The sequence below is a fragment of the Tachyglossus aculeatus genome, chromosome 17 (genome assembly GCF_015852505.1).
Source record: "Tachyglossus aculeatus isolate mTacAcu1 chromosome 17, mTacAcu1.pri, whole genome shotgun sequence".
In the NCBI taxonomy this organism is placed as follows: domain Eukaryota; kingdom Metazoa; phylum Chordata; class Mammalia; order Monotremata; family Tachyglossidae; genus Tachyglossus; species Tachyglossus aculeatus.
In genome coordinates, this window is record NC_052082.1 from 24582815 (window position 1) to 24602341 (window position 19527).

The 19527-nt window shown below is 41.0% G+C and overlaps 1 protein-coding gene across 1 annotated transcript in view; it reads right to left on the reverse strand.

The window, feature by feature from the left end:
* GPC6 (glypican 6) overlaps positions 1–19527 on the reverse strand; it is a 772215-nt gene that overhangs the window by 110783 nt on the left and 641905 nt on the right. Inside the window, exon 5 of the mRNA XM_038759586.1 lies at positions 972–1102. Within this exon, the coding sequence (XP_038615514.1) occupies positions 972–1102 (131 nt within the window). The remainder of the gene's footprint in view (positions 1–971; positions 1103–19527) is intronic.

The window sequence follows — 19527 nt, forward strand, 5'->3', positions numbered from 1 at the left end:
ACTCCAAAGCCCATGCTCTTTCCACTGAGCCACGAGGACTTGATCTGTAGATTGTAAACTACTCAATGGCTGGTAGCATGTCTATTAAATGCCAACCATATAGTAGAGTGTTGAGCACACAGTAAGAGCTCAATAAATATTATTGATTGATTTCAATATAAATTTTTTCTTCAACAAAAACTTTTATTGCTTTTCATGTTTATAAGCTGTATCAAAAATAAGTGTTTTTATAGATAAATAGTTTACGGTTGTTTCTGAAAATGACAATATTGGTTGTAAGATAAATATCTCTTGGGTGGCTGAAATCACAGTTGTGAGACCAACACATCCTGTTGTCTTCTCTGTACTTACATCTATATGTGCACAAATACTGTTTAAATTAGGAGAGCTGCTTTTCTTAATTACCAGTTCATCCAGTTACTTTGCCAGAATAAAATTATGCCAAGTTGGGGGCTAGGGAAGAGAGATATATTTTCTGAATGGTCATAACAGGAAGTTTTAGATAATATTTCATTGCCTATATCCCCAAAGTTGCAAATTTTACTAGGCTGTGCAATTGAAGTCATAATTAGAAATGAATGAAGAGAGAAACAGGGTAAATCTGAACCAAGATTCTGATGTTCATTCATTCATTCAATCCTATTTATTGAGTGCTTACTTTGTGCAGAGCAACTTCTGAAAAGTGCTCCCATATGAGATACAATAGTTACAGTCTGGCTTTCTTAAACTTTTGAACAGTCCCAAATTCTTCACAGTTGAGAAGTAATGAATTAAAAGGCGGCTTCTCATTTCAGTTCTACTTCATTAGAAGTCTGTGATGGGCTAGGCAATTTGCAACCAGCCAATGAATTAGCTGAAAAAACAATACCACTTGCAGTGATTTGGCTATTGCTTGGAATCCATCAAACTGGGTGTAGAGCCAGTTATTTCACAGCTATTTTAGTAATTGATGAGGGATAACTGCCACATACCTTAGCCGACACCTGCATACTGTTTTCTTGCATGTTCATGATGGCTTCGGAGATCTTGACATCGATAGGATCCATGACGGACTCGATGTTGAATGGCCCCTCTAGCCTTTCTGCTACAAGCAACATAGCATCTGCCAAAACACCAAGGAGTTCTCGCTTAGAGGACTGCATTACTTTATCTTCCACATCCCATCAAAAGGAAATTTTTTCTACGTAAGGTGATTGCAGCAGATATACCAATCAATCAGCAGCATTTATTGAGTTCTTACTCCACGCAAAGCACTATACTGAGCACTTGGCAGAATAGAGAGAGTAGACGTGATCTCTTCATTCAAAGAGTGAGAGACAGCTGGAGAGGCAGATACTAAAATACATTACAGGTATGGGGAGTCAATAGAGAATAAAAATATGAATGAAAGTACTACAAGGATGGAGGATGTCAGGACCCAAGTGCTTAGATGATGTAGAAGTCCTGAAGTGGCAGTTTCAGTGGGGAACAAGGTAGGGAGATGAGCGGTTAATCAGGAAAAATCTCCTGGAAGGGACATGATTTCAGAACCGCCTTGGGTTACCTCCTGGACATGCAGGTACTGAAGTGATAATAATAATAATAATAATAGAAATAATAATAATAGCATTTGTTAAGCGCTTACTATGTGCAAAGCACTGTTCTAAACGCTGGGGGGATACAAGGTGATCAGATTGTCCCATGTGGGGCTCACAATCTTAATCCCCATCTTACAGATGAGGTAACTGAGGCACAGAGAAGTTAAATGAGTTGTCCAAAGTCACACAGTTGACAAGTGGCAGAGCCAGGATTAGAACCCATGACCTCTGACTCCCATGCCCGAGCTCTTTCCACTTCCAGAAGAAGCCATGCTGCTTCTCTTCTGTTAAATGTTTTCAAGCTCCCCCAAGGGGTCTTAAAATATTTCTGCTTCAGTCATTTACAGCAAGAAGTGCTTAGTACAATGCTCTGAATACAAGTGCTCAATAAAATACCACTGATTGAATATAACCGGTGATCAAATTTGGTCTTCTTGAAATTGAGAGTTTGATTCTCCTCTTGCAATTTAATAGAGCATTAGAATTGCTTCCACTCAGGTGTAGGCTAGGGAATCCCTCCTGACTCAGGGAATCAGAGTCACTGCGCTTGGGTCTGCCCTGACTTATTCATCCATGCTCCCTTCAGGGGTACAGTCAGAAGTTTGCTCTGTATTGCTCTCTCTCTCTTTTTTAATGGAGTTTGTTAAGCGCTTACTATGTGCTAGACACTGTTATAAGCACTGGGGTAGAGATAAGCTAATAATAATAATAATAATGGTGGTATTTGTTAAGCACTTACTGTGTGCGAAGCACTGTTCTAAGCGCTGGGGGGATACAGGTTGATCAGGTTGTCCCACGTGGGGCTCACAGTCTTAATCTCCATTTTACAGATGAGGTAACTGAGGCACAGAAAAGTTAGGCGCCTTGCCCAAGGTCACACAGCTAACAAGTGGCTGAGCTGGGATTCGAACCCATGACCTCTGACTCCCAAGCACATGCTCTTTCCACTGAGCCATGCTGCTTCCCCAGTTTGGACACAGTCCATGTCCCACTTGGGGCTTGCAGGCTTAACCCCCATTTTACAGATGAGGTAACTGAGGCACAGAGAAGTGAAGTGACTTGCCCAGATTACACAAGAGACAGTGGTGGAGATGGGATTAGAGCCCAGGTCCTTCTGACTCCAGGCCCATGCTCTATTCACTATGCCACGCTCCTCCTTCCACTTTCCTGACCAAGTAAGTTTTGTGGAAACGGTAGACTCCTTGCCCTCCAATAAGGCTTTCAAATAATCTTCTTCCCCTCATCTCTTACCTTCACATCATTCAAGGTTCACATCATCTCCTCTACCATCCTTTACATCTTTTGGTAGCCATTAAATATTCAATGGCCCTTCTGGGTCCCCTCTGAATCTCTGTGACAAATTTAGCATCTTAGTCTTCTTCCAACTCTCACTCCCTTCAGCTACACTGCTTCTCAGGGACTTCCACATCCACAGCGATGATCCTTCTTACCTGCCATCTGTCTGTTTCCACATACAACTCAACTCTGCTAATTTCCTCTCCATCCAAACTGCAACCACATTGATCCAGGCACTTACATGACTACTGCATCAATCCCCTTGCTGATCTCCCTGTTTCTTGTCTTTCCCAACTCCAATCCTTACAGCATGATCATTTTTCTAAAAAAAAGTTCAGTCTATATCTCCCCACGCTTCAGTAAGCTCCAATGCTGCCCACTCGCCTCTGCATCAGGTAGAAATGGTAACTGCACACCTATGCAGACATCACTCTAATATCATAATTTCCTATCCTTCCCCTGCACTCTCATAATCTCATTCCCCAAAACTGCCTCTACTGAAACCTCTGGTCTATCTCTACCTCTCCCAATTTTTTGGGCTCCCATGGTTTCCCTGTCAGTTGTTCTCTCTCGATGCAAATGCCCTGACTTTGTTTAGTATTTCATCCTTGAGCTGTGGGTATCCCTTAATATTCTGTTATGGTTTCCCTAGTCTTCTTGCTAAACACTTATTCTCTCTGGGAGTTTACGCTCACATCATTTCAGCTACTATCTCTTCGCAAATGACTCCCAAATCTCTCTCTCCAACCTCAGCCTCTTACCATATAAGGTTACAGGATGGTTCATGGTATTTGTTTGTTAAGTGCTTACTATGTGGCAGGTACTGTACTAAGCGCTGGGATAGATACAAGCTAATAATGTTGGGCACAGTCCCTGGGGCTCACAGTCTCAATCCCCATTTTACAGATGAAGCAACTGGTTCACAGAGATGTTAAGTGACTCGCCCAAGGTGACACAGCAGATAACTGGCAGAACCAAGATTAGAACACAGTCCTTCTAACTCCCAGGCCCGGGCTCTATCCATTAGGCCACGCTGCTTCTCTTGTCTCCAGAACACTGCCACATGGTTGTCCTGCAGGTATCTTGGACTCAATACTGGAAAACCTCACCTTCCCTCTTAAACCTAATCCACCTACCAAATTTCTATTATAACAGACAATGCCCTGGCACAGAAGTCTACAATATAGTTATCTTCAATTCCTCTGGACTTTTAACCTTTCATGTTACCTGTCTCAAAAATTCTTCCAGGTTTTTCCAAGATCTGTCCCTTCCTCTCCACATCTGCATCTGCTATCATGGCTCAAATTCTTGTCATCACCTATCTAGCTGCATGAGCCTCTTTCCTGTTGTTCATGGTGCCAGTTTTTCCTCACCGCAATTTAAAGTGTAATCTGCTGCCCAGATAATCTCTTATGACGTTGTTCAGTCCCCATCTCTTCATTCCTTAAAAATATCCCAGGAGTTTCTGAGCATTTCCTTCAAAGTTCTCTACTGGCTCACTTCCTCTTAAGTAATTTCCCCTTCAGCTGCTACTTCTTAATTTGCATCCTTTACCCCTCTGAAACTAACTTTCTTAATATACTTCGCTTTTGACCTTCCCATCTGCAATCCATCACTCCCACCCTTCCTCCTCCCTGTTATTATCTTCCTGTTTAAATCCACCAGACCATGTCATACCCCAACTTCAAAGCCCTCCTGAAAACCCACCTCCTCCAAAACTCTTTCCCCTTGTAATTTTCTTTATCTCTGATCATGGCAGCTACCTTTGGTTTGCACACATATATCGATGCATATGCTCTATTTTAATCTTTTTTTAAATAGAATTTGTTAAGTGCTTACTTTATGCCTGGCAAAGTACTAAGTAATGGGATAGATACAGGATAATCAGGTTGGACACAGTCCATGTAGAATGTGGGCTCACAGTCTTAATCTCCATTTTATAAATGAGATAACTGAGGCACACAGATGTAAAGTGATTTGCCCAAGGTCACGGAGCTGACAAGTGGTAGAGCTGGGATGAGAAGCCAGGTCCTCATGACATTTGAGAAAAATGATCTGGACATCAGAGAGAAGTAGGGACTGGAGAGGGGAGAGGCCAGAGACAGAAAGATCAGCCAGGATGCTTGTGCAGTAGTTCTAATGATTGGACCAGCATGGTGGTTATTTGGATGGAAAATAAAGGGTGGATCCTGGAAATGTGTGAAGGAATAAACGGCAATGACTGGCGACAGACTAAATACAATGGTTGAAAGAGAGGGAGCCATCAAGAATAATGCCAAGGTTTGGGGCTTGAGAGATGGGGAGGATGGTAGTGTTGTCAAGTGTGATAACATATTTTCAGGTTTTTGACAAGATGATAAAGACCTTGAATATGATACATAAAGATCACATCATTAAAGTAGCTTTCTCTTTTAAAGACCCAGCTAAGCACGATCACAAGCAACCAGTATGATATAGTGGTAGACTCTTGTGATTTGACAGAAAAATCACTTTCAAGGAGCAGACATTTAATCAATCAATCATATTTATTGAGCACTTATGGTGTACCTATAGGGCTCTGCACTGAGTGCTAGGGAGCATACAGCACAAAAATATAACAAACATATTCCCTACCTACAGTGAGCTTACAGAGGGGGAGACAGACATTAATATAAATATATAAGTTATGGATATGTACATAATTGCTGTGAGGCTGCATGGAGAGGGTGGTGAAAAAAGGAGCAAGTCAAGTTGACACTAAAGGGAGTGGGAAATGATGAAATGAGGGCTTAGTTAGGAAAGGCTTCTTGGAGCAGATGTGCCTTCAATAAGGCTTTGAAGGTGGATTAGAGTAATTGTCGGATATGAAAAGGGAGGGCATTCCAGGCCAGAGGCAGGATGTGGGCGAGAGGTCAGAGGTGAGATACAAATTTATGAGGAAGAGTGAAGTATGGACTGGATTAGGGAGAGACAGGAGACAGGGAGGTCAGCAAGGAGGCTGATAGAGTAATCAAGTGCTTGGATAAATGTGGTAGCACTCTGGCTGGAGAGGAAAGGATGGGTTTTAGCGATGTCATGAAGGTGGAACCAACAGGATTTAGTGATAGATTGAATATGTGGGTTGAATGAGGGCGAAGAGTCAATGCCAAAGTAACAGGCTTATGAGACAAGAAGGACAGTGGTGCTGTGTACAGTGATGAGTGAGATCAATTTACTAAAGATAGGGATACCAAGAGTCAGGTTCTGAAAGAGAGACAGGACCTGAAGGGGCAAACACACCAGCTCACCAAGGGATTATTTTTTATGCATAAGGATTGTCAGTCTCTCGTTGGGTTTTTCAGGCAGACCAGGCACAAATGTTGGGATCCCACTATCAGTAGTATCGCTTTTGAAAACAACCACTGCGAGATAGCTATATATTTCTTAAGTGGTATGATCTAAAGGAGAGAGCACAGGCCCAGTAGTCAGAGGATGTGGATTCTAATCCTGCCTTTGCCAAGTGCTTGCTGTGTGACTTTGGGCTTCACTTCTCTGTGCCTCAGTTTCCTCAACTGTAAAATGGGGATGAAATACCTGTTCTCCCTCCTACTCAGACGGTGAACCCTGTGAAGGACAGGGATTGTGTCCAACCTGATTAACCTGCATCCGCCACAGTAAACACTTATTGAATATAATAATAATAATAATGAAATATATAATTTTAACAATCCTGCTAGCTTGTATTATAATTGGGGGATAAGTAACCTGATTTTTCCCATATCATAAAGTTCCTAAAGTCATTTACTTCTGTAAGCTTTTCAAAGGTAGCCAAATCGGGTAGCAGTGGCATAGGAAAGAGTCACAGGTCAAGTGATCAAAACGTTAGTCAAAGACAATGGCAGAGATTCAAGTTTTTGCTAAGTGGAAGAAGGCAATGGTAAACCACTCCTGTATCTTTACCAAGAAAATTCCATGGATACACATACCAGGACTATTTTAAGGTAGAAGATGGGATGTTCTGGAGAGGGTGTGTCCATGGAGTCACTAAGGATCGAAAGTGACCCAATGGCATTTGAAGATGGAGAGACTAAGACAATATTATGCACAAAATACATTTTCAATAAGTTCTATTATTACTAATATGTCATGGCATAGCAGTTAGAGCATGGGTTTTAGAGTCTAAAGGTCATGAATTATAATCCCGGCTCTGCACTTGTCTGCTGTGTGACCTTGGGCATGTCACTTCACTTCTCTGGGCCTCAATTACCTCATCTGCAAAATGGGGATTGAGACTTTGAGCCTCTAGCAGGACAGGGACTGTGTCCAACTCAATTTGCTTGTATCCACCCCAGCACTTAGTACAGTGCTTGGCCCATAGTAAGGGCTTAACAAATACCACAATTATTAATTATACTGCTACTATTACTACTAATAATAATGACAATAATAATAAGATACTCCTTTGACCATGCCCCAAGGTTCTACATACTGAAAGAATGACCTGACCATGTCAATATTTCTTCTTGAGTGGGTGTGATATTTTGGAGGTTTTCAAGGACCGCAGTTGTTTCCGCTCAAGGGTTTGTAAAACAAACCTCCAAACTGGTATTGATTCTCTTTGACAGCTGTGGCTCTTTGATTAGCTTCCAAAAACCGCTCATCATTTTAGGGCTGAAAGCAGGAAAGGTTGTTCCTACTTCTTCTCCAGATTCCCAGGCTGCCCCTGGCCTGTGACAATAACACATTGGTGAAGACCATGTGCTATTTCTTCCCCAATGTAAATGACTTCCATTCACTAGAAATAAAATCAATGAACATTTGCTTTATGCTGCCAACTTTTTAAGATGTCTTAGTTTATAAAAATACTGTTAAAATTAGCAGAGCTGGACAGGAGTCAGGCTCAGCCAAAAAAAACAGTAGCACAGAACTGAGAGCCTAAAGAAAAGAAAATGAAAGCAAACCAATTAAATCCAATTTAAAACAGGACACAGATCTTTGAAATGAAAGTAAAATGAAATTGGTACAGTTACATTGAATAATTCCAGTAACTAAAGAACTTTAAACCAAATAAAAGAGAATTTAATGAAAATAACTGTTTACTTAGAAACCCAATCCAAGGAGAGGCGAGAACAAATGCATAAACTAATTTAATTCTGAAGCTTGTGCAAACAAAGCAAGCTATCTTGGTTCACCATTTCAAAAGAAAATGCAAACTGAAAAAAATACATCTAGGCATAGCAGAATATAGAAGTTAGGGTACTTGAGCCTCAAAAAAAGTTTTAATTTGTGATTTTTGTTTATTCATTCATTCATTCATTCATTCATTCAGTCGTATTTATTGAGCACTTACTGTATGCAGGGCACTGTACTAAGTGCTTGGGAAGTACAAGTCGGCAACATGCATAGACGGTCCCTACCCAACAATGGGCTCAAAAACGGGCTAGAAAATGAAACACTGTATTTCATAAAAACCCGATACATTCACATAGCCCTGGTTTCACCACTTCATTATCTCACTGAGATGTTTAAATAATCCCATCATGAAACGTAGAGCATATGCCTTGTAAATCATGGATTTGATGGATACCTATGTGTATACTGCCTGCTGAGACCTTTATTTACATTTTTATTGCTGTTTCCTCCTATGAATAATTCTTTTTATGTCATGTAAAGCTTGGAATATTCAAATCATTTGTATCAGCCTATCAATCTGACCCTTTGGTTTTGACAAATATTCAAACTGTTACAAGTGAAAAATAACAGAGACTTTCTTATCCGGTATCTCCTTTTTTGGTAAATTTTCCAATATTTGATATTTATTTTATCTAAAAAAAATGAAATTAGAGAACAAAAGCCTCTGCATAATAAAGTCAGTGGTTTTCCAGATTAATAATGGATTCTTCCTTTAACGGACAAGGGATTCTCTTGACTTTCCACTCCATTTTTCTTCAACTTTCTTCTACTGACTTTTCTCCTAGTCTCCAATGCCTGCACCTACAACATTAGTATCCACCTTTAATTAACTGGATCGCCATTGCTGCTAGCATAATCGTCAGTATTTTTATCCTCTTGAACAACCTATTCAAATTTAGTGGTTTTAAAATCATGCATGCTCCAGAGAGATGGGGAAAATTAGAAAATAGAGCACTGGAAAGACTGTCAGAAAACTTTATTTCTAATCACCTCTCTATTCTTAGGAACTTTGCATAACTATTCTCTATGACTCAATTTCTCCATCTGTAACATAGAAATAATGATCTCTGTCTGAACTTGTTTCACAGAATATATTGTGAAGGTGAAATAATATATGAAAATGTTCTTGCACTTTTGAGAAGCAAGGTGATTTATAAATCCATTACTAGGACCCAAATACTTTGGTTATATTAGGTTCCTCTGGATTCCTATGCCTTTTAAATATCTCATTCCTAACTTCCTGCTTTCATATGTCTTTTCCTGTACTCTTCCATGTTCACCAATTGCTCTTTCAAAGTCACGGTTAAACTCTTCCCTAAATAGAAAGGTGATATATTGTCTCCCCTGCACAATTCAATAACTATCTTATATTTTTCATAACAGCTGGTGCCTTTTGGGTAAGGACAGCTTTTAAAATTCTTTATAAAACACTCGGCCTGGATCTTACACAAACATGATCACTTAGACATGTAGACTTTCAACCGTCATCCCGTGGACAATTGTACAATTGATTGATTTACTGATTTATCCTACCACTTCCTCTATATTCCTTTTCCTTTTTTCCCTTCCTCCCTTATTCTTATCTTTTCCTTCCCTAAGGTTTCTATTTCCCTGAGGTGATGAGACATCATCATTTAGACTGTAAAATGTCAAAATGTCAGAGTCTATGCTGACTTCATTATATGCTCTTTGGGGCAGAACTTTGATCTGAAAACCTTAAAATTGGTGGAACGTGCAGACATTTGAGCTGATACAAGGGTGCTACAGGGGAAGGAGGCATGTTCCAAGGAACATTTCTCCTTTATAGTGGAGAAGGGGATGAGATAGAAGAGAGAAGAAGGGAATAAAAGGGAATGGGGCACAGGGCAACCTGAGGTATGGGCAGAGCAACAGTCAAGCACTCCCTGTGGAAATGACCCATTTATTCATCTATTCTTTCAATCACTTTTACTGAGCTCTTACTGTGGGCAAAGCACTGTACGAAGTGCTTGGAGAGTACAATATAAAATTATCAGTCACACTGCCTGCCCACAATTAGCTTACAGTCTAGAGGGGGAAATGGACATTAATATAAATGCACAAATAAATACATTACAGATATGTACATAAGTGATGTGGGGATTCATTCATTCAATCGTATTTATTGAGCGCTTACTGTGTGCAGAGCACTTTTGAATAAAGGGAGCTAGCGTGTCACAGCAGGGAGTGGGAGAAGAGGAAAGGAGGGTTTAGTCAGGGAAGGCCTCTTGGAGGACATGTGACCAATAAGGCTTTTAACTGGTGGCCAGTAATTGTCTGACGGATATGATGAAGGAGGGCATTCCTGCATCAGAGGCAGAATGTGGAAGAGACAGTTGAGACTGAGGTACAGTGAAAAGGTCAGCATAAGAGAAGCAAAGTGTGCGGGCTGGCTTATAGCAGAAGAGTAGCAAGGTGAGGGGGAAAAGTGATTGAGTGTTTTAAAGCCAAGGGTGAGGAGTTTTTGTTTGACACAGGGTTGGCTGTTCAACCACTGGAGTTTCTTGAGGAGCAGGGAAACATGTTCTAGACGTTTTTGTAGGAAAATGATCAGGACAGCAGAGTTCAGTATGGGCTGGAGTGGGGAGAGAGAGGAGACAGGAAGGCAAGGAGGGAGGCTGATGTAGTAATCAAAGTGGAATAGGATTAGAGCTTGGATTAATGTGGTAGCAGTTTGGATGGAGAAGAAGGGGTGGATCTTAGTGATGCTGTGAAGGTCTGAAGACGAATGTTGAGGTTAGAAACAGGAATCATGGTGTTTGCGGACAAGCAGCAGGAAGGTTACTTTGTAGCGGTTCAGCTGCTGGGGTTGGTACACCCTGGACAGCTGACTGCTACTGGTATAGGGGATACAGCTTTCTGCCACAGAGCCTCTTCCCCCGCACCCCACTTCCTCTAACCCCGCCCAATGGCTACAACTTCCCTGTCCATCAGTGGGACTTCCATGGGTCCTGCTGTTCAAACCTAGTGTGGCCAATTCGATCATAATCTTCCTGCTAAACTGGAACAGCTCACCCTTTCCACTTGACCCCCTCAGTTAGTCCACATCCCTCCCAGGAATAGCCTGGCTTTGGCAATGCCACAGTGACCCTCATGTATACCACCCAGAGAAAATTTCTGGCCACTTCTAGTATGGGGTCCTATGCCCTCTGCCTCATAGAGGCTGGAGGTGGTATCCAAGTCCAGTCTGAGTTCATTCGTGTTAGCTCTGTGACAAATGTATCAATAACATTTGCTGGGCACCTGCTATGTGCAAAACCAACCCAGCTTAACATCAAGGAGCTTAGAGTCACTGGAGAAAGAGATACTTAAATACATTAATCGAGGAAATAATAAAGTATGATAAGACCATACAAAAGAGTTTCAGGGGTTGGGGGAACGCAGGTTTTTATGTGATGCAGAAGGCGGGGTGACAATGAAACCCTCCCCAGCTGCAGCCCCTTGAAACTTAAGTGACTGTGTCAGCCTCTAAGCTCTTCTTCCTTAGGAATCCCTTCTAGTGCATCAAGGCTAAGTCTGTGGAAAATCCTCATTATTGGGATTTTCCTAATGAGCTTTGGTATATTGCATTATTGTAGAGCAGGAAGTATGATTTCTGCCTTTATTCTCATCATCACTTCTTATTCTCTCTGTCCAGTTCCCCTGACTCTGCTGGCCTTTTTCTTCCTCCCTAGGAATTTAAGGAAAGCCAGAACCTGAAACACTATTTATGGATGCCAGAGAGAGAAAGAAGGGGAGAGGAGGGAGAAAAGGTTGGTGGTGGGGGAGGAGGGGGGAGAATGGGGGAACTATGTGGGGCTGGGATGAGAATGTAAGAAGAGAAGGGAAAGGGGGAACAGTGAAGGGGAAGAGAGGTGGGAGAGAGAAGGGGCAAAGAATTGGGGAGAGGAGGAGGAGGGAGGGGGAAAAGAGGAGGGAAGAGTTGGGGGGAGAGGAGAGAGAAAGGGGAAAGAAAGAGATGGAGGAAAGAAGGGGAAAGAATAGAGAAGGGAAGGAGATGGGGAGAGGTGGGAAGAGTTGGAGGAGAGAGGGAGGGGGAGAGAGAGAGAGAGAGAGAGAGAGAGAGAGAGAGAGAGAGAGAGAGAGAGAGAGAGAGAGAGCACACCCTAGGAGAAAGAGTGGAGAAAGAGGGAGGGAGAGAGGGATAAGCATTTGAGAGAGAACAATAGATTTGGTAGACAGTAACCCTGCCCTCAAGGAGCTTACGAAGTAGGAATAGGGTTTGAGGCTTCAGCATAATTTTCTTTGAGGATCATCAGTTTGGAGACCCTTGTCCCACTAAGACCTTAGGGACATTAAGAGATAGTTGAGTAAATCCACTACATTTTTTAGAGACTAGGTTTTAGAAATATTCCTGAGCCAACACACAGTTCAGATTACTAGAATGATACCTGGCAGAACCTATGGTCTGCCTGGGGCTAAAAAGTGGCCCTGAGATTTTCATCCAGAATTAAACAAAAGAAATTGTGAAGATACTGAATTTTGTTTGTTCCCTGTATGTCACTGCACTAAGAATTACATGGAAGTCGGTACCAGTAATCCTATAACTCCAGCCCTTTGGTGGAGAAAGTTTTCCTAAGGATAAATTGGGAACAGATACTGTGCATCCTCTTCACTTGTCGTATCAACCAATAAATGGTATTGATTGAGTATTTACTGAGTGCAGAGGACTGTACTAAGTACTTGGGAGAGTACAGCACAGTAGAGTTGATAGACACAATCTCTGCCCTCAAGGAGTTTACAATCTAGTATGATAAGCTTGACTTTCCAAGAAGTTGACCATTCATAAGCACTACTGTCTGTCCTTACTGAAGTCTGAGACTTTAGGTACATATTCACAACACATTCATCTCTGGATCAGAGTGGCCACTGCCCATTCTGTGTAACTGCTATTTGGATAAAAGAAGAAAGGAAAAGTAACTGTCTGTTGTAAGGACAAATACAAAAAATAAAACTCAAATTAGACTCAGTCTTCTCAATGGAGAGCTTCAAAATCCCGTATAAATGGCTAAATCTAATTTTCAGTATTGGAGGTGAAGAGTATAGAGTACAGGCTTTGGAGTCAGAGGTCATGGGTTCAAACCTCGGCTCCGCCAATTGTCAGCTGTGTGACTTCGGGCAAATCACTTAATTTCTCTGTGCCTCAGTTACCTCATCTGTAAAATGGGGATTAAGATTGTGAGCACCCCCATGGGACAACCTGATCACCTTGTAACCTCCCCAGGGCTAAGAACAGTGCTTTGCACATAGTAAGCACTTAATAAATGCCATTATTATTATTATTATTACTATAAGCAATTATGAATAAGCCATGGAATAGCAACAGAAAAACTGAAATATATTGTTTGCAGACAAAAAAGAATTATTATTCAGATGGGATGTGTAGCAGGAAGTGATCTGAGAGTAAAGAAGATGAATGAAAATTATGACGAAAATGAAATTTGAAGCCTTTAAAACATTTTCTTCATTGGTGTATATTTACATTGATTTGGTATAACAGTCTCTTTGCTTGCTATTATCTTCAGCTTCCTGCTGCAATGCCCATCAGCTGTGTCTGTATACCAGACCAATTTAGCAGCTGTAAAACATTAATCTCTGTTACACATTCTTACATCTCAAGCCTAAATCTGCTGTACACAATCTATTTCTTCCCCAGTCCAAACCTGGCTCATCTCTGGCTATACTAACAAATGTGGAACTGTTGATATTTGGAGAATCAGGCTTCTGTGAACCTCTTTGGGTGGTCGTCAGTATCCTGCACCTATTTCCTCTAGCTTTTCTGTAATAAGAAAGGATTTGCCACATTTTTGTCTGAGAGTATCATCTTTTGCCTGGCCTTATCATTTTGATTCTGCAATACCAGGTTCTCTCTATGACTTGGTTGTTTTTAAATGGGTACTGGCTGCAAAATGATTTATTAACCAATTCCAGGAAAGCTCTTCAATCAGTCCATACTATTTGTTGTGCACTGTACTAAGCATTTGGGAAAATAGTTAGCACAAATGATTCCTGCACTCAAGAAACTTACAATCTAGCAGGGAGACGGATACTAAAATGAAGTCCAAGTGGGGGATACAACAGAGTTTAGGGATATGTACAAATGTGCTGTGGCAATGGGGTGCGTACCTAAGGGAGGATAACAGGGTCGGGAGATGTACACACTTAAAAAAGCCTCAGACGGTGACCCTTTATTCTTTAACAGCCTGACCATATCATCAGCCAGCAGGGTGAGCAGAAAGGGGCCATTGGAGGGCACACTGACAGTTACAATTCTTCTAATTGCTTTTGAAAACTCTCGTCCAAAATAAAGTGGACTCTAGATGAGAATTCCAGGCTCCACAAGTCATTGCAAGGTATAATCCTCCCACCAACTGCTCTGAACTGCCTGCTCTTTCTCATAAAGAAACAGCCAGCTTCAAGCAGGGTAGCTTATTGGAAAGAGCCCGGGCTTGGGAGTCAGAGGACGTGGGTTCTAATCCCAGCTCTGCCACTCATCTGTTGTGTGACCTTGGGCAAGCCACTTAATCTCTTTGTGCCTAAATTACGTCATCTGTAAAATAGTGATTAAGACTGTGAGCCCCACATGGGACATCCTGGTTACTTTGTCTCTATCTCAGTGCTTTGAACAGTGCTTGGCACATAATAAGTGCTTAACAAGAACCATTATTATTATTATTCGTGTGCCCTGACATTAACTTTGAATGGTCCCCAAATCATAGATTTTCAAGACTGTCCCACCCAAAGCAAGAGGCACCGTCACCCTACTCTGATTCTATGCATTTTATTTTCAAAATATGTCTGCAATGACCGTATGTCTGGTCATTCTCGTGGACGATATATTTAATGAAACAAATTCCATTATTGATTGAGAGTGAGAAACCTGGCCCAAGTGGCATCAGGAATTTTCCTTCTATGCAGAATAAAATCCTGATGTAAGCCTTCAAGCCTGAGTAGAGGTAAGCTTTAAATGGCATACATTTTTAATGGAACAGACACAGAAAGCAGTGTTGGTCTGAACAGCTATCAAAGACAGGTGAAATAGAAGGATCCAAGCTCTTCCTTGGTTTAGTCCTCTGCAGAACCTCAGAAAAGTCCATGCTGAAGAGCTCTGCCCTAATTTCAGAATATAGGGTCTTTCTTCTTTTTTATGTAAGCACCCTTAGATTTGTGCAGTAGACCAGTTAAGATTACAGAATTGTTTCTAGAGGCTCAAACTGAGAGCTAGAGGAAGCAAATACAAGATGGCCTATGGTCTGTCCAACTCAATAATAATACTATTAATAATAATAATGGTATTTGTTAAGTGCTTACTATGTGCCAAGCACTGCTCTAAGCACTGGTAGAAACAAGGTAATCAGGTTATCCCACATAGGGCTCACAGCCTTAATCCCCATTTTACAGATGAGGTAATTTAGACACAGAGAAGTTAAGTGGCTTGCCCAAAGTCACAGAATATGCAAGGAAAAATGCCTATCAGGAGAAATGGCTTTAATAATGAAGAGATGATGAGTAGTGGCCCATCTAACCTCCTTCCCTTCCCCACAGCACCTGTATATATGTATATATGTTTGTACATATTTATTACTCTATTTATTTATTTATTTATTTTATTTGTACATATCTATTCTATTTATTTTATTTTGTTAATATGTTTGGTTTTGTTCTCTGTCTCCCCCTTTTAGACTGTGAGCCCACTGTTGGGTAGGGACTGTCTCTATATATTGTCAATTTGTACTTCCCAAGCGCTTAGTACAGTGCTCTGCACATAGTAAGCGCTCAATAAATACGATTGATGATGATGATAGTGGCCTAAACTGATCTCTAAAGCAACACCACTAAGCTTTAATAAGGTTGGTTAATTTAATTGTATCAGACCTCTCCCCAGATTACATGCTCTGATTCTTCTCCAACTGATAAAGTGCATGATAGCCAACCAAAGGAAATGCCAAAATAAATAATTATTCTCTGAAGTTTTTTTTTTTAATGATTTCTTTCTTTACAGAAAAGTATTCAGAAGTACAAAACAAAATCATGGTGAAATAATGGGTGCAAGTCTGTGATGAGAAATAATAAAACTGGAAGAGATTAAATTTATCTGTGTGTTTAGTCCTATATGTAGCATGGTTATAAATGGCTATCTGAGGTGGGGGCAGTGGGGGGAACATATCATTTTTAGCTATCTCATAAAAGTAGACTAAAAAGGAGAGGAAGTGTTTGAGACTCTCTCTACTTTAAGCATTAATTTGCACTCAGAGTGAAAGGAAGAATGGATTGCTAACACTTTTTTTTCTAGACCTTTGTAAACTTCACTGACCCTTCTAGAAGAAGTCATATGGGTCTTATTACATCCTGTATGAAACTTCAGCAGCCTAACCTCTAGCATAAAAAAGAATTATTTGTAGAACTGGAATGATCCCAAGGTTCTTGAACACGGTAATTGATCAGCATGTTTCATTATCTTTCTCTTTCATGAAAGATGCCAGCAAATGATGAAATATCAGATCTTTTCCAATTAGATTGATACACATGCATTTGTTTCATTTTAAAGGTCATTAATTTTCACATTAGCCTATTAGGCAAGTAGCTCACAGATTGATATATTAATGATATTTTCTTTCATTGATTCAATATTACCCTTTAGCAAACCCTAATTGTGCCAAACGTCTTTATCAAACTATGGCAAGCTATGAGAATGGCTAAATTATGGATCCCCTTATTGTAACAGTAAAATAAAATTATATTTCATTGTTTATTTAAAGAAGACCTTTGGCTGGTATCAATCTTTTCTGTAAGTTTAGTAGCATTAATATTATCCAAGAATAGCAGCACTGTCAATCCCTCATCTCTACATTACACAATACAATCTCAAAATATCAACCAAATCTAAGCTTCCTAAACTTTGTCAAAATGGCTTTCTTCAAACAATGCTCACCTAGACTGGGTTTCAGTGATCCACATTTGATTTTATAATTGTCAACCCTTTCTGAATTTCAGAAAGTCAAATATGAATCAACCAAAAATGAATGAACATGCTCACCATTTAACTTTAAACCAACACTTTAGTTCAAGAAAGACAGTCCAGAATTTGGTTTCCATGTCCTGTCAAAGGCTTCAACTTAAAATGTACACTTTGACAGTAGGTTTAAAGCCAATGGAAAGGTGTTTCAGTTTGATGCAGAGGTAGGTGGGCAACAAATGGAGGTTCTTGAAGAATGGGGAAAAGTGGATTAAACATTTTGGTAGAAAAATGATCTGTGCAGCAGAGTAAAGTATGGACTGGATTAAGGAGAGACAGGAGGCAGGAAGGTCAGCAAAGAGGCTGATACAGTAATACAGGTGAGATAGGGTAAGAACTTGGATTAATGTGGTGGTGCTTTGGATGGAGAGGAAAGGGAATATTTCAGCAATGAGAACGCTGAAGCAATAGGGTATGCTGACAGACTGAATATGTGGGCTGGATGAGAAAGATGAGATGACTTTTACACCAAAGTTATGGGTTTGTGAGACAGGAAGGATGGTGGTGCTGTCTACAGTTATGGAAAAATCAGTGGGAGGATAGGGTTTGGGTGTGAAGATAAGGAGCTCTGTTTTGGACATGCTAAGTTTGAGGTGTTGGTGGGATGACCAAGTACAGATATCCTCAAGGCAGGAGAAAATGTGAGGCTGCAGAGAGGAAGAGATCATGGCTGGAGATTTAGATTGGGGAAACATCTGTACAGATGTGGTAGTTGAAGCCATGGGAGTGAATGAGTTCTCCAAGGTAGTGGATATAGATGGAGAATACAAGGTTACCCTGAATATAACCTTGAGGGACTCTCACATTTAGGGGTTTGGAGGCAGAGGAGGAGCCTGCGAAAGGGACTGAGAATGAACAGCCAGAGAGATAGGAGGAAAACCAGGAGAAGATAATTTCAGTGAAGCCAAGGTTGGATAATGTTTCTAGGAGAAGGAGATGGTCAGCAGTGTCAAAGGCACCTGAGAGGTCAAGGAGAATTAGGATGGAGTACAGGCCATAGGATTTGGCAAGAAGGAGATCATTTGTGTTCACTGAGTGGTTTGTTTCTGTGGTTTCTGCACCTACTCCCTAACCATCTCTCAAAGTGTGCTATTGACTACAAAAGGGAAGGAGGCCTGGGAGAGATACTGTGGAAGGCTCAGTGAAAACCACCATCACGCATCAGAGACAGCTTAAACTTAAAACTAATGGGGAAGTACATCATAACTGCAGTGAAAACAAACCCGAGTATGTAATTTGGGATATTGTTTGCTTGTTCACCGAAAAAGAGTCAGAACTGTAGCTCTTCAGCATGCTGGATGTCTGAGCTGCCCTCGATTAGGAAGGCACACCCAATTCTGAATGAGGAATGGGACTAGAAAAAGTGTCCCTAAGAAGGGTTGCCTCTCCTGTACCTAATGAGTTGTGCATTTGAAGTGGGAAAATGAATAATGGTAAAAAGACCTATACTAAATAAATAACTATAGAGCAACAGACTCTACAAGATGATGACTACAGTGGTAAGTCTGGAAGAAGAACAGCTGTGATAACATATGAACTACTCAGTACCAAATTGATATCACAGTTCTGAGAGAGATGATTCTACAAGATAAAAAGCAATTTGGAAAGGTAAGATTCTGGAAACACCTTTATTCGGAGAGGCCTTCCCTTTGGAGAGACACAGCTACTGGGAGTTGGATTTGCCACCAGCCAGTCTTTAGTATTGAGTCTTCCAAATCTGTTCCAAGGCTTGAGGGACTATTTAACGATGCCAAACATGGTCTGGTCCACAGAGAGGTTATATTTACGTGGTAGCAGTTTGGATGGAGAGCAAAGGGCAGATTTTAGTGATGTTGTGAAGGTGGGACCAACAGGATTTGGTGAAGGTTTGAGTTTGTGGAATGAATGAGAGAGAAGTGTCAAGGATAACATCAAGGTTATGGGCCTGTGAGACAGGAAGGATGGTGGTGCCATCTACAGTGATGGGAAAGACAGGGAGAGGACAGGGTAAATGATTGAAAACCACTTTGCTGAGACATCAATGTGTTATATTCTGCACCGGAAAATATATGCACAACTAAAAACCAATATTAGCAACAAAGAGCTGAAGTTGCACACAGAATTTTGCCAACTACACGGCTGACCAATGATGCAACAAAAGACAAAGTACAAAATGGAACCAAGAAGTCCAGCCAATCCTTTTGGGTTCAAGGAAGTAAAAGCAAAAATGACAGTGGGAACCTTAAACAACATTCATGTCAATGTAATGCAACAAGGGACAATCTCTGTGTGGGCATAATGCAGTTTGGATAGTGGATACGACACTGGCCTTTTCAGTCACAGCATCAGTATCAGGCAGAAACTTCTCACCCTGGGCTTCAAGGCTGTCCATCACCTCGCCCCCTCCTACCTCACCTCCCTTCTCTCCTTCTACAGCCCAGCCCACACCCTCTTCTCCTCTGCCGCTAATCTCCTCACCAGCTAATCTCC